The sequence below is a fragment of the Piliocolobus tephrosceles genome, chromosome 16 (genome assembly GCF_002776525.5).
Source record: "Piliocolobus tephrosceles isolate RC106 chromosome 16, ASM277652v3, whole genome shotgun sequence".
Classification (NCBI taxonomy): domain Eukaryota; kingdom Metazoa; phylum Chordata; class Mammalia; order Primates; family Cercopithecidae; genus Piliocolobus; species Piliocolobus tephrosceles.
The window spans coordinates 2,303,937-2,320,030 of NC_045449.1; the positions used below are offsets into that span (position 1 = coordinate 2,303,937).

General features: G+C 42.3%; 1 protein-coding gene across 1 annotated transcript in view; it reads right to left on the reverse strand.

The window, feature by feature from the left end:
• The window catches only part of METTL16 (methyltransferase like 16), an 82,533-nt gene that overhangs the window by 59,755 nt on the left and 6,684 nt on the right, over positions 1–16,094 (reverse strand). The window contains exon 2 of the mRNA XM_026449606.1: positions 14,675–14,803. Coding sequence (XP_026305391.1) covers positions 14,675–14,802 — 128 coding nt within the window. The 5' untranslated portion in view covers position 14,803. The remainder of the gene's footprint in view (positions 1–14,674; positions 14,804–16,094) is intronic.

Sequence of the window (16,094 nt, forward strand, 5' to 3'; positions counted from 1 at the left end):
CTGGGCACAGCAGCTCACACCTGTAATCCCAACACTTTGGGAGGCCAAGGCGGACAGATCACTTGAAGTTAGGAGTTCAAAACCAGCCTGGCTAATATGGTGAAACCCCATCTCTATCAAAAAATACAAAAATTAGCTGAGCATAGTGGCACATGCACCTTTAGTCCCAACTTCTCAGGAGGCTGAGCTGGCAGAATTGCTTGAACCTGGAAGGCAGAGGTTGCAGTGAGCCTAGATCAAGCCATTGCACTCCCGTATGGACAAAAGAGTGAGACCATGTCTCAGAAAAAAAAAACAACACTGACAAGAAAAAAAAAAGAAAGAAAATAGGATATTTACATAGTCACAAAATACTTCCCCAGAAATTATTAATTACCTTGATAATGATATCAATTATCAGATTATGAAAGGATAAAATAATAACAGTACAATAAAGAAATCTGACAGATACCCCCTTAACGAAGCAACCAAAGTTAATACCCCTAATTACGAAACAAACTAATATTATATGCTTCAATAATACAGAGAAGAGAAAGGGATAAAGCAAGCAAGACTCAAAAAACCAGGCAAAATTAAACAAAATTCAGGAATGAGATAGTGGACATGGTTGTACAAATATCAATATACTAAAAACCACTGAGTTATAAGAGTGAATTTTATAGAATGTGAACTATATCTCAATAAACAAATGAAATGGAAAGGAGTAAGAAGTTTTAAAAAGTAAAGAAAAAGTAGTAAACATAAGAGAGGTCAATAAGATCCCCTTACATATAACTGGGGATTCTGAATAACAGAACCAAAGGATAAGAATAAAGAAATATTCAAAGATATGATTCAAGATAACTTTCTAGAAATAGAAGGCTCACTATGTTCCTAGGAAAAGATACAGAATTAGCAATACCAACACCTAGAAAAATTACCAGACTTTAACGCTTACAAGAAAAAAAAAATCCTTTAGATATCTAGGCAAACAAGTTAAACAATTGATTTTGGGGTTAGAGAAGCAGTAGGGTAAATGAGGCTACCTTTAGATTTCCACACAGCACCATTCAACAGTAAGAACACTGACTACAAAGCTCTTAGAGGAAAAGAAGCATGACACAATTTTATATTCAGCCAAACTTACTTTGATTATAATAACAACAGATAAACATTTTGAGTGTACAGGAACTCAAGGAGTAGAGTTTTCATGAGCTCTTTGTGAAGAAATTCCTAATGGAAAAAGTTTAATCAATAGAGATAAATTAAGGAACTACAGTACAAGTCTTCACTTAACATTGACAATAGGTTCTTTGACTTTAAGCGAAACCATATATAACAAAATCAATTTTTTTCTCATCACTTATAAGGAAATGACATTATCTGAGGACCTGCTACACATCATTTCATTAATGTCGCAGTTTCCAAGAACCTACTGGCAACATTAAGTGAGGACTTACTGTATATAGCAAAACAACCGGCACTGAGTATTTAAGCCATTTTAACCAGAGAGCTAAGATGAAAACACCTGTGAACTGTGGCTACATAATAAAATGTCAGTGTTTACAAACCACAACAACATATACATAATCAAAATTCAGGACAGGAAACAGGAAAGGGAGAGGGAGTTCCTGAGCTTTTATACACAGGGTCAAAAGACTTCATTTAAAGGTGATAAACTAAGTAGCAGAGATAGAAGTACACATTTAAGAAGATAAACTGGCTGGGCCCAATGGCTCACGCCTGTAATCCCAGCACTTTGGGAGGCTGAGGTGGGCGGACTGCTTGAGCTCAGGAGCTTGAGACCAGCCTGGGCAACATGGCGAAAGCATGTCTCTACAAAAAGTACAAAAATTAGCTGGCTGTGGGAGTATGGTGGTTGTGTGAGCCTGTGGCCCCAGCTACTCAGGAGGCAGGAGGATCACTTGAGCCCAGGAGGTCAAGGCTGCAGTGAGCCAAGATCCCATCACTGCACTCCAGCCTGGGTGAGAGTGGGCCCCTGCCTCAAAAAAAAAAAAAAAAAAAAAAAGAATATTAGCACTAGAAGAATGAAGATAAATAATATAATCAAATAAAATCAGGGCAGTAAAGGAAAGGTAGGTGAAAATCAGATTATATAGTGCAAAAAAAAAGCAACAAGAACAAAGCATGATATCAAATGAATGTGAAATGAATGTAAATAGTAAACTCATAATACTCTCAGATTAGATCACAAAAGTCAAAATCTACTAACTATAACAAACTGTTTTAAACAAAAACTACAGCTAAAACAAAATGAGCCAAAGGTTGAAGATAAAAGCTTAACCAAAAGTATCCCAGACAACTACAAATAAAAAGGAAAACAGGAGTTATTTTACAACAGACAACCTTAATTTTTGGATCAAAAGGATTAAATGAGCAACTATGTAGAATGGGTTAAAACTATAAAATGCTGATGGAGGCCAAGAGGATAATAACTTTAAAAAGTGACTGACTATACATTTCTGTGGGTATTGGATTTAAAGAACAGCTTCTATAGGACAGTGGAAGCAGATGTTTATTGCATAAATATATGCCAGCAATGGAAAGTCTCATTAAAATACATCGTCTATTGTAAGGGGTATTACGTTTATTCTTAGATATCAGAATTGAATATGTATTAAATCTGTCATTTGTGGGGGCTAATAAAAGAGGGTTAATCCAGGGGCAACAGCCACCAACACATTTCTGCTTTACTCAACAGCACAGCAATGGCCTCAATCAATTTTCACATTAAAAAAAAAAGATTTGCACTATCTTTGTATTTCTTACTCAATTAAAAGCAGTATAAACTCAGGATCAACAAGATAAATGATGAGCAATAAAAAGGTATACAATCTATAAAAACTTCAGTTTTACTTCTAACAAGAATATTTTATTCCTGTGAAATCAGTCAAGTGTGTGAGAAGGATGGGCCAATTCCATTGTTTTCAATGACACAGGAATGAAAGTCAGGTTTTACATGTGGGGAAGAAGCTCACATCTGAGTACCATGCTACGGCATTCAAACACATTCGTGTCTTTAACTCTAGAATGGCAGCCCGACCTAGTCACTAAATTTCACTGCTAAACACACAAAAGAAAAAATCATCCGTGTCTGTGTTCAAAGGCTTAAAATCTCAAATGTAAAATTTCATGGTAAAAGGCATTTGAGGAGAAAAATGTTTTCAGAAAATCTCTATTAAAGAAACTTAATAACTTAGATACTTTATAAAATAAACTTGATAAAGAGTATTATCTAAGGGCAGTAAATAGTAACAAAAGTATTGCCATTGTGCACTGGCATTTCAAAGTAACTGTGAAAATCAGGGGTTTCAAAATATTTATAAGGAATAGCTATTGGTACTACTCAAAATGCCAGTCTCTGACAAGATACGGAGCTTGTGCCAGAATGTAAACAACACATTAAAAAGTCAACGAAACCAAAGAAATGTGAAGTAACCTAAACATACGGCACAAGGTCCTTATCTCTGTGGACAGTAACAAGTAGTTTGTGGTTAAGCAGCCAGTTCAATAACCACTTTTAATAGCACTATGCCAGAGGCCACAAATGGCCATTTCAAAGGTTATGACCACCACTCTGTTCTTTTTTTGTTTTTTTTTTTTTTGAGATGAAGTTTCGTTCTTGTCGCCCAGCCTGGAGTACGATGGTGCAATCTCGGCTCACTGCAACCTCTGCCTCCTGGGTTCAGGCGATTCTTCTGCCTCAGCCTCCTGAGTAGCTGGGACTACAGGCATGTAACACCGACACCACGCCTGGCTAATTTTGTATTTCTAGTAGAGACGGTTTCGCCATGTTGGCCAGGCTGGTCTCGAACTCCTGGCCTCAGGTGTTCTGCCCGCCTCAGCCTCCCAAAGTGCTAGGATTACAGGCGTGAGCCACCACGCTTGACCACCACTCTGTTCTAAGTAGTTAATGTTGTGTGGATTTGCCCGCCCGGTTTTGCCAGCTCTCTAACTTTCAAACAAAAACAGTGATCCATGTTTTTCATATGAAATGGATCCGATTCTCAACATTAATATGGGCAATAAATAATAACTGCAAGCCTTATACAACTCACAGGCTAATGGGCTGTCTGTCCCCTCTATTACAGGGGTCCCCAACCCCTGGGCCATGGACAGATACTGATCTGTGGCCTGTTACGAACTGGGCTGCACAGCAGGAGGTGAGTGGCAAGCAAAGCTTCATCTGAATTTACAGCCACTCCCTATTGCTCGTATTACCGCCTGAGCTCCGCCTCCTGTCAGATCAGCGGCAGCATTAGATTCTCACAGGAGCATGAACCCTCCTGAACTGCACGTGCGAGGGATCGAGGTTGAGCACTCCTCGAGAATCTAATGCCTGATGATCTGTCACTGGCGCCCATCACCCCCACATGGGACCGTCCAGCTGAGGGGAAGCAAGCTGCAGGAAAACAAGCTGATTCTACATGATGGTGAGTTGTATTAATTATTTCATTACATGAAATAATACAATGTAATAATAACAGAAATAAATGCAGAATAAATGCAAAGTGCTTGAATCATCCCAAACCCACCCCTCCCCCACCACAGGTCCGTGGAAAAATGGTCATCCATGAAACTGGTCCCTGGTGCCAAAAAGGCTGGAGACCACTGCTGTACTCTATTGTAAATAGTAGAACTGTAAAGGAAGTTGGGGTACTTGGCTACTCTACTTTTAAAAGTGAAATAAAAAAATGTTTCCTCTGAGCACACTTTGTTCAACTGAGGTATACAGAATAGGTCAGAATTTTTAAGAAACTGTGACAGCCAGCATGCATTCCTTTATTCATTCAACAAATAGTTATTAAGTGTCAACTATGTGCCAAGTATTATGCAAAATGCTAGGGATATTGCAGTAAAGTGAACACAGACAATCTCTCCCTTTCTGAAGCGCACGGTGTGGCAGAGGATAGGTCTTATCCAGAAATCACTTAAATACCTGTAAATCTGTAACTGCGACAAATGCTATAAAACACAGGTAAAAGATACTATTGACCCTCCCAAATTAGTGGATCTGCCTTAGGAAGGTCAGAGAAGGCTTCCCTGCAGAGACAACTGATCTAAGAACTGACAATGGAAGAAAAATTCACAAAGGAAGGAATGGGGGAAGGGAACGTGGCATTCTAGGGTCCTAGGTAAAGCAAACAGCAAGTACGAAGACCCTAAGGCAGAACTTCTGGAGTATTCCAGGTACTAAGAGACAGTCACTGTGTCTAAAATGCAGAGAACAAAGTAACCATATACAATTCAAGGTGAAGCTGTGGAGGAAGGCAGGTTCCAGATTATGTAGGGCATTGTAATTAGAGTGACCATATAATTTTATCATATCCTGTCTGAAACTTTTCTGAAAGTAAAAACTATTAATAATCACACCAGGATACAATTATATTCTTTTTTTTTTTTTTTTTTTGAGACAGAGTCTCACTCTGTCGCCCAGGCTGGAGTGCAATGGCGCGATCTCAGCTCATTGCAACTTCCGCCTCCCAGGTTCAAGCAATTCTCCCGCCTCAGCCTCCAGAGTAGCTGGGACTATAGGCGTGTGCCACCATGCCCAGCTAATTTTTTGTATTTTTAGTAGAGACGGGGTTTCACCGTGTCAGTCAGGATGGTCTCGATCTCCTGACCTCGTGATCTGCCCACCTCGACCTCCAAAAGTGATGCAGCCGTGAGCCACTGCACCCAGTTGATAAAATTATATTCTATGTTGAGGATTTAGGACTGGTATAGAACAAAGCTGGAACAAAGTGGAAGCAAAGGCTCTAATTAGGAAGCTACTGCTATACCTGAATTAAGAGGCTAAAGGTTGGGTGTGGTGGCTCACACCTGTAATTCCAGCACTTTGGGCGGCCGAGGTGGGTGGATGGCTTGAGTCCAGGAGTTTGGGAGCAACCTGGGTAACATGGTGAAACCCTGTTTCTACAAAATATACAAAAATTATTCAGTGTGTGGCGTGAACCCGGGAGGCGGAGCTGCAGTGAGCTGAGATCCGGCCACTGCGCTCCAGCCTGGGCGACAGAGCGAGACTCCGTCTCAAAAAAAAAAAAAAAAATTATTCAGTGTGGTGGTGTGGTGGCATGCACCTGTGGTCCCAGCTACCCTAGGCGGGGGACTGGGGGGTGGGGCGCAGTGCTGAGGTGAGAGGATCACTTGAGCAGGGGAGGTGGAGGCTGCAGTGAGCTGAAATTGTACCACTGCACTCCAGCCTGGGCAACAGAGTGAGATCCTGTCTCAGAAAAAAAAAAAAAAGGGGCTAGATGTAGATAAAGGTAGCAATGGCAGAGATAGGGAAAACTGAAAGGAATCAGAGATATTTTGGATGGAACATTTGTGAGATTTAGCAATGGAATCACATGTGAGCTAAGGGATGCTGTGTTTCTCATGAGTCTCCCAAGGTTCTGGCTTGTTCAACAGGATAGGCAGTGCCACCCTAACTGGAGTTAGTAACTCTGGCACAGAACCGTTTTTGAGGAGAAATCTAAATCTGAGCTGTCTCTGAGACATTTAAGTGGAGATGGAGCCCAGAGAAGAGGTGTGTAGAAATAAACGTGTGAGTGATTTGCAAACAAACAAGTGAAGCCCTGGCACGGATGACAGCAATGAGGGAGAAAATGTGAAGTGCGAAGAAAAGAGAGCTGGAGAGCAAGCTTTGAAAACGCCTTTAATAGCTGTACGCACAGTCATCACAGAGGAAGTTCTGCCAGGAGACAAAGGAACACCAGAGTGGAAGAAGGAAAACCAGAGTTTTCAGTGTGGTGCCAAGGAGGCCAAGGCAAGAGATGATCCATGAAGGAACCAACCAGCAGAGTGACTTGCTGCTCAGAAGGCAACGGAGGGCTGAAAATCAGAGTCAGTGACGTGAGGCCGCTGCAGACCTTTTAAAGAGCTGCTCTGGTAGTGGCAGAGTTAGAAACCACCCCGGCATCAGCTAAAGATTCCATGAGGGCAGGGAGTGGAAGTTCACACTTGTAATCCCAGCAGTGTGGGAGGCTGAGGCAGAAGGACTGCTTGAGCCCAGGAGTTTGAGACCAGCCTGGGCAACAAAGAGTGACCCTGTCTCTACCAAAAAAAAAAAAATTTAAATTAGCCAGGTGTGGTGGTGGACATCTGTAATCCTAGCTACTCAGGAGGCTGCGGCAGGGGGATCACTTGAGCACAGGAGGTCAAGACTACAGTGAGCCATGATTGCATCACTGCACTCCAGCCTGGGCAACAGAGTGAGACTCCGTCTCAAAAAAAAAAAAAAGACAAAAAAAAAGGAAATCCTGTCACGTGCTAGAACATGGAAGAGTCTTTGAGGATATCATGCTAAGTGAAATAAGTGAGTCAAAAACAACAAATACTGCATGATTCTACTTTAAGGTAAAGGTATCTAAAGTCGTCTAACTCATGAAAAGGTTCCAGAAATCTGCTGCACAACAACGAGCACAGAGTTAACACACTGTACACTTCAACTCGATTAAGGTGGGACATTTTATGTTGTGTTTCTCACAACAATAAAAAAAATTAAGTGGCCCTAAATTATTATTCAAGTACTGTACTGACATCCTTCCCACTTTTTCAATTTTCTGATACAGAAGACTTATTGAAGAAAATGTCCACTTTTTTTTATTTTATTTACTTTTTTTTGAGACGGAGTCTTGCTCTGTGGCTCAGGCTGGAGTGCAGTGGTCAGATCTCAGCTCACTGCAAGCTCCGCCTCCCAGGTTTACGCCATTCTCCTGCCTCAGCCTCCCGAGCAGCTGGGACTACAGGCGCTGCCACCTCGCCCGGCTAGTTTTTTTTTTTTATTTTTTAGCAGAGACGGGGTTTCACCGTGTTAGCCATGATGGTCTCGATCTCCTGACTTTGTGATACGCCCGTCTTGGCCTCCCAAAGTGCTGGGATTACAGGTGTGAGCCACCGCGCCCAGCCAAAATGTCCACTTTTTAAACACTCTCATGGGTCAAATAAGCAATTAGATAGTAATACACAAAAACACAGATCCTGAAACAATGGAAACAAGCATTACTGATAACCCTAAATTAACCAAAGAATCCAAAATCCTACTGGCAAAATATGAAACTGTACCTCGATCAATCAAGCTAATCTTTTCATTCTTTTATTTTATTTTATTTTTATTTCTTGTAGAGAAAGGGGGGGGGGGTCTCGCTATATTGACCAGGCCGGTCTTGAACTCCTGGCCTCAAGCAGTAGCTTCCCAAAATGCTGTGATTACAAGCATAAAGCAGCCTGAAGTCTGGCCTTCAGGCTGATCTTTTAAATGACCATGCCTATGCTAACTAAAGAGCAAATAACAGAAAAGAAAAATCTAGTCATCCAAATACCTCTTTGCTCTTTCCAGGCATAGTTAAGAATACTGTGATTTTGGCCTGGCGCAGTGGCTCACATCTGTAATCCTAGCACTTTGGGAGGCCGAGGCAGGCAGATCACCTGAGGTCAGGAGTTTGAGACCAGCCTGGCCAACACGGTGAAACCCCGTCTCCACTAGAAATACAGAAATTAGCCGAGCGTGGTGGCAGGTGACTGTAATTGCCATTTAGTAGCAACAGTGAAATCCCTTCTCTACTAAAAACAAAAAAAAAAAAATTAGCTGGGCGTGGTGGCACGTGCCTGTAATCCCAGCTACTCAGGAGGCTGAGGCAGGAGAATTGCTTGAACCCGAGAGGCAGAGGTTGCAGTGAGCCAAGATCACACCACTGCACTCTAACCTGGATGACAGAGCAAGACTCCAAAAAAAAAAAAAAAAAAAAAAGAATACTGAGATTTCCTAGCAATGCCCAGTGACTTACCCTAGTTTCAGTGAAACTTAAAAAAAAGTCCAGTGATAAAAGAGGAACTGTTAAATTTAAGTTTTGTACTACAGAAAATTTAGGAACAACCTAAAAGTAATCAATATGGAATTGACTAAATAAGCTATAATACAAGAAAACCCTATGCAGCTATTAAAAATAGTAAGATTAGGATGATCTACGTATAATTGTACGAAGAGGGTTCCTCAATATATTACGTTTGAAAAAGAAGTTGAGCAGAAGTATGTATGTACATTCTGACTGCATTCTTGTAAAAACAAAACAAAAAGACCCTGTATAAATAGATGCAGACGAAAAGTCTGGAAGGGTAAGCAGGGACTCTGGATATGCATGTAGGTGGGGAGATGAGTCAAGTGGAGACTTCCACTCACCTCACATTTCTATACTATCTAAACACATTTAATTACATCATTCCACTTTTTTTTTTTTTTACTAAATATGTAAATTCTCTTCATATAAGTATATGTGGATCATCCCGGTCTTATTCTTTTTAATGACTATACTGTACTCGCATGGGTGGATGTATTACAGCTTTTGTAACTTTATGCAAAATGCTTACAGTATAATGTCAAATGGGGGAGAAGATGCATGACTGTATGTAACTACAATGACAACCACAAAAATTACTACGTATGAATAAAGACAAGGGCTTAGAAAGATGAGATTATGGACTCATTTCATCTTTTAGGGTGAAAGAACTGTGACTTTTTGTACGTATGTGACATCACCATTATACATGTAGTTGGGAAAAATAGATTTCTGTAATTTTCTCATTAAGGAGTCTATAATATCTGCATAGTAAAAAAGAATTCCTTTTTTGAAAAATGGAAAATGGGTCTTTGGTTCTAGAACACTTGCTTTCCATAACACGGTGACAGCAATCACCAAAAGACAGTGCTGCAGCTGTAGCACTCATCATACAGCTTCAGAGACATTTTGGGCAAGAGAACAATATAATTAATGTTTTCCAAGGGCCTTCGAAGAAAGCTGTTGCTTACATAAACAATTCTTGTTATTCAAATATATATATATATATTCAACTTACAAAACGATGAACTACAGCACACAATTTAATCACAAGGAACTATATCCTAAAAAAGTACAAGACATTAAGCTGAGGCTGGCTTAATGGAAGGAAATAAAGTGAACACCAGTGAAGACCTGATTCTTAGACTCTGTCGTTTATTTTTTGTTTCTGAAAAGATCCAGACACTAGTCTGAGTGTTAGAAATACTTTTGTAGGGCAAAGTCACTCGACTTCACTACTTAAGTATTTAGGTCAAGTTAGCACCCTGGGACATTCAAAAATCCTAAACACAGGCAAGATCTTTTTTCATTCTCATTTCCGAGATTACAGGGAGGCCCAGGAACTAAAATTAGCTCTCACGTGAAAATCAGCAGTTTATTCATTTTCACTCTTTGTGGTTTGTTTAACACATCCAGCTTCCCAAAATAGCCCATTGTCAACAGGCTCATGGCTGATATCCCCAGAATGACTCCCGCTCTGCCACTGATGAATACAGTATCACCATTATAGACGGATTTTGAACAGACACATTTCTGTAATCCATGGTTAAAATAACAATCATTCTAATCCTGTAGAAGCTGAACCTGATATAACAACAACAAAAGCCAAAACCCTCCCAGTGTTACTCCAAGGTTGGTTTCTAGTCTTTAGATGGTCACTGAGGTGCTAAAAACGGTACAGTCTACCCAGCATGATAAAGCCCTTCAATGCTGGGTCTTTGGTTTAAAAACAAATCAGTTAAAATAAATAAACAAATAATAAAAACAAAAACAAATAGGGCCGGGCACAGTGGCTCACGCCTGTAATCCCAGCACTTTGGGAGGCCAAGGCGCGTGGATCACAAGGTCAGGAGATCGAGACCATCCTGGCTAACACGGTGAAACCCCCATCTCTACTAAAAATACAAAAAATTAGCTGGCGTGGTGGCGGGTGCCTGTAGTTCCAGCTACTTGGGAGGCTGAGGCAGAAGAATGGCGTGAACCCAGGAGGCAGAGCTCGCAGTGAGCCGAGATCACGCCACTGAACTCCAGCCTGGGTGACAGAGTGAGATTCCGTCTCAAAAATAAATAAATAAATAAATAACTAATAAATAAAAACAAGTCAGTTAAGTGTCACATTCTATTCAAGCTCAACTGACAGCGCTGAACTAAACTGCAGGCTGTTCCTATGGAACTGATTATTGTGAAAAAACAAACTAAAATCTAATTGCAATGGTCAGATATGATTATAACAAAGCAGTGGCACATGCAGGGAAGAAAAACAAGATATCACACTAGCCGTCCTTGCCACCTTAATTATACCAGGCTTAACAACAACAGGAGCACCTACCATGAACCAGCGTCTATAGAATGCTAATCATTCTACGTGCATTACTGCTAACCTTCATGACAACCATCCAAAGATGTCCTCTCATCTCTCCTTTTCAGGTGAGCTTTACTCACCTGAAAAGTGAGCTTTACTCAGTCTCAGTAAAGCTAAGAAAATTACATAAAATCTCACAGCTAAGGCCGGGTGCAGTGGCTCACGCCTGTAATCCCAGCACTTTGGGAGGCCGAGGCAGGTGGATCAAGAGGTCAGGAGTTCAAGACCAGCCTGGCCAACACGGTGAAACCCCGTCTCTACTAAAAACAAAAATAAAAAAATTAGCCAGGTGTGGTGGTAGGCACCTGTAACCCCAGCTATTCAGGAGGCTGAGGCAGGAGAATTGCTTGAACCTCAGGAGGCAGAGGTTGCAGTGAGCCAAGATCATGCCACTGCACTCCAGCCTGGGGGACAGAGCAAGACTCAGTCTCAAAAACAAAAATTTCACAGCTAGAAATGGCACCCTCAAGACTGATACTTAACAAGACTATCTTAGAAATGTCCCCTCTTTCCAAAACACCCCTGATTCCCTTAAAAGAGCACTTAGGAGTTAAGTAAATAAGTGACACTAACCCATCAAAGGTTTAATGTTTTGTCTGACATTTCTTTTCCATATTAGTTGAGTTTATATTTTAGTGATTCTTTTTTTTTGAGATGATTTCAGCTGTAACCTCTGCCTCCTGGGTTCACACCAGTCTCCTGTCTCAGCCTCCTAAGTAGCTCGGACTACAGGCGTATGCCACCACACCCAGCTAATTTTTTTGTATTATTAGTACAAAAATGGGGTTTCACTATGTTAGCCAGGATGGTCTCAATCTCCCGACCTCGTGATCCGCCTGCCTCGGCCTCCCAAAGTGCTGGGATTACAGGCATGAGCCACCGCGCCCGGCCCGATGATTCTTCTTTAATACAACTCACAGAATTAAATACAAAGCCATTGTAGGCTGGGCGTGGTGGCTCATGCTTGTGATCCCAGCACTTTGGGAGGCCAAAGCCGGCAGATCACTTGAGGTCAGGAGTTAGACACCAGCCTGGCCAACATGGTAAAACCCCATCTCTACTAAAAATACAAAAATTATCCAGCTGTGGTGGCGCATGCCTGTAATTCCAGCTACTTAGGAGGCTGAGGCACACGAATCGCTTGAACTCGGGAGGTGGAGGTTGCAGTGAGCCAAGGTCGGGCCACTGCACTCCAGTCTAGGTGACGGTGTGAGATTCTCAAAAAAAAAGATAGTAAAAACGAAGAACATTCTACCAGTGCAGACAACCATCAACGACTCCTACTTAAGCAGGCAGGAAGGGGGAAGATTTCTGGGAGCCACCAGGTCATTTACATCAAGAGCGCATCTCCTCTCTCCTATGTCTACCACAGGTCCCTGCAAAACGTGTGAGGTTGCCAACTGTACACAGGCTCACATTGCTCTCATCTCTAAAAGAAAAACAAGGAAGTCCTCCTCAAGACTGCCATATCCTCTTCCCATCCCCTCACAGACACATTTCTTTTTCCCTGTAACAAGAGTCTTTTTTAAAAACTTTTTCAAGATTTATTACTTTTGGCCAGGCGTGGTGGCTCACACCTGTAATCCCAGCACTTTGGGAGGCCGAGGTGGGCAGATCACAAGGTCAGGAGATCGAGACCATCCTGGCTAACATAGTGAAACCCTGTCTCTACTAAAAATACAAAAAATTAGCCAGGCGTGGTGGCGGGCGCCTGTAGTCCCAGCTACTCGGGAGGCTGAGGCAGGAGAATGGCGTGAACCCACAAGGCAGAGCTTGCAGTGAGCCAAGATTGCACCACTGCACTCCAGCCTGGGGGAGAGAGCGAGACACTGTCTCAAAAAAAAAAAAGATTTATTACTTTTAATTTCTTTTCTTTTTGTTTTTGAGACAGAATCTCACTCTGTCACCGAGGCTGGAGTACAGTGGTGCAATCTTGGCTCACTGTACCCTCTATCTCCTGGGTTCAAGTGATTCTCGTGCCTCAGCCTCCCGAGTTGCTGGGAGGTTAATTTTTGTATTTTTAGTACAGATGGGGTTTCACCATGTTGGCCAGGCTGGTCTTGAACTCCTGGCCTCAAGTGATCCACCCACCTCAGCCTCCCAAAGTGCTGGGATTATAGGCATGAGCCACTGTGCCCAGGCAAGATTTACTAATTTTTATGGGTACATGGTAGGTATATATATTTAGGGGGTATATGGGATATACATTGTATTTTTAGCAGATCAAATGTTTGTGGCAATCTTACATCTATCTAGCAAGTCTGTTGGCGCCATTTATCCAATAACACATGCTCACTTTATGTCTCTATGTCACATTATGGTAATTCTCACAATATTTCAAACTTTGTTGTGGTGATCTATGATTAGTGGTTTTTGTTTTTTGTTTTTGTGTGTGTGTATGTTTGTTTTTGTTTTAGTTACTCAGGAGACTGAGGCAGGAGGGTTGCTTGAGCCCAGGAATTTGAGACTACAATGAGCTATAATGCTACCACTGCACTCCAGCCTAGGTGACAGGGACCCTCTCTTGAAAAAAGAGAAAAAAGGCCGGGCGTGGTTGCTCACACCTATAATCCTAGCACTTTGGGAGGCTGAGGCAGGCAAATCACGAGGTCAGGAGATCGAGACCATCCTGGCCAACATGGTAAAACCCTGTCTCTACTAAAATACAAAAAGTTAGCTGGGCGTGGTGGCGTGCAGCTGTAGTCCCAGATACTCGAGAGGCTGAGGCAGGAGAATCGCTTGAACCCGGGAGGCGGAGATTGCAGTGAGCCCAGATCACACCACTGCACTCCAGCCTGGGCAACAGAGCGAGACTTTGTCTCAAAAAAAAAAAAAGGGCCGGGCGCAGTGGCTCAAGCCTGTAATCCCAGCACTTTGGGAGGCCGAGACGGGTGGATCACGCGGTCAGGAGATCGAGACCATCCTGGCTAACATGGTGAAACCCGTCTCTACTAAAAAATACAAAAAACTAGCTGGGCTAGGTGGCGGGCGCCTGTAGTCCCAGCTACTCGGGAGGCTGAGGCAGGAGAATGGCGTCAACCCGGGAGGCGGAGCTTGCAGTGAGCTGAGATCCGGCCACTGCACTCCAGCCCGGGCGACAGAGCGAGACTCCGTCTCAAAAAAAAAAAAAAAAAAAAAAAAAAAAAAGAAGTCTTTAGATCCCTACCAGTCACTAAGTTTTAGATCACGAAGAGCACAACCCGAAGTCTCTGCAGTCACTCTGGGATTTCTGTAGGGTAAGCAATAATTTGGACATCACGAGCATTTTTCCAGAAGGAAACTGAAATGCATTTGGTCAATTCCTCTAATGTTATACATTAAAAAGCTGACACCGAGAGAGGCGAAGTGATTTGTCCTAGGTCGCATGGGAAGTTTAATCGAATGTCTCAGATTAACATTCAGGTGGGCTTTCTATTACATCGTATCCATTTGAATCACACAAGAATAATACAGTAAGTTTTCATCCGTTACCTACCTCACTCTTCCATTCAGATTTATCTGAACATGCTGCTTAAAATCTGGATATTTGGATGCCAGATATGCAAAGTCAGGAGGTTTGTCCTTGTATCTATTTCTTGCATGCATTGATTTACTCAGAGCCATCCTAAGGAGAGAAAGAGAGAGAGAAAATCAGCATATTTATTAAAAACCATTAATGGGGGCCAGGCGCGGTGACTTACGCCTCTAATCCCAGTACTTTGGGAGGCCAAGGCAAGTGGATCACCTGATTCAGGAGTTCGAGACCAGCCTGGCCAACATGATGAAACCCCGCCTCTACTAAAAATACAAAAAGTAGCCAAGTGTGGTAGCAGGAGCCTGTAATCCCAGCTACTCGGGAGGCTGAGGCAGGAGAATTGCTTGAACCCGGGAGGCGGAGGGTGCAGTGAGCCGAGATTGCACCACTGTACTCTAGTCTGGGCAACAAGAGTGAAACTCCGTCTCAAAAAAAAAAATCAGTGGGGAAAGCTGTGGATGCCAAATTAATAGTTATAGCCAACATGTCTTCGCCGATCAAGTGAGAAAGTAGAAATTGCATTTTAAAAATATATACAGCCGGGCGCGGTGGCTCAAGCCTGTAATCCCAGCACTTTGGGAGGCCGAGACGGGTGGATCACGAGGACAGGAGTTCGAGACCATCCTGGCTAACACGGTGAAACCCCGTCTCTACTAAAAAATACAAAAAGCTAGCTGGGCGAGGTGGCTGGCGCCTGTAGTCCCAGCTACCAGGGAGGCTGAGGCAGGAGAATGGCGTAAACCCGGGAGGCGGAGCTTGCAGTGAGCTGAGATCCGGCCACTGCACTCCAGCCCGGGCGACAGAGCGAGACTCCGTCTCAAAAATAAATAAATAAATAAATAAAAATAAAATAAAAATATATACAACAAATAAGCACATGAAGAGATGCTCAACATCACTAGTCATTAGAGAAATACAAATCAAAACCACGTGAGATACCACTTCATACCCACTAGGATGGCTACCGTCAACAAAAAAACAAAAATGAAAAATGAAAAAAACAGAAACAACAAGTGCTCTGCAAGGATGTGAAGAAATTGGAGCTCTCGTGCATTGCTGGTGGGAATGTGAAGTGGCACAGCTGCTGTCGAAAAATGCTTGGCGGTTCTTTAAAAAGCTAAACACAGAATTACTATCTGATTCAGCAATTCCACTCCTAGGTATATTCCCAAAAGAACTGAAAGGAGGAACTAAAACAGATATTTGTACAGCAGTGTTCACAGTAGTATCATTCCCAAGAGTGAAAAGGTAGGAAACAACCCGAGTGTCCATCAGCAGATGAATGTGGATCAACAAAATACGGTATATCCATACAATAAATATGATCAACAAAATACGGCATATCCAAACACTAAATACGGAACAACAAAATACGGCATAT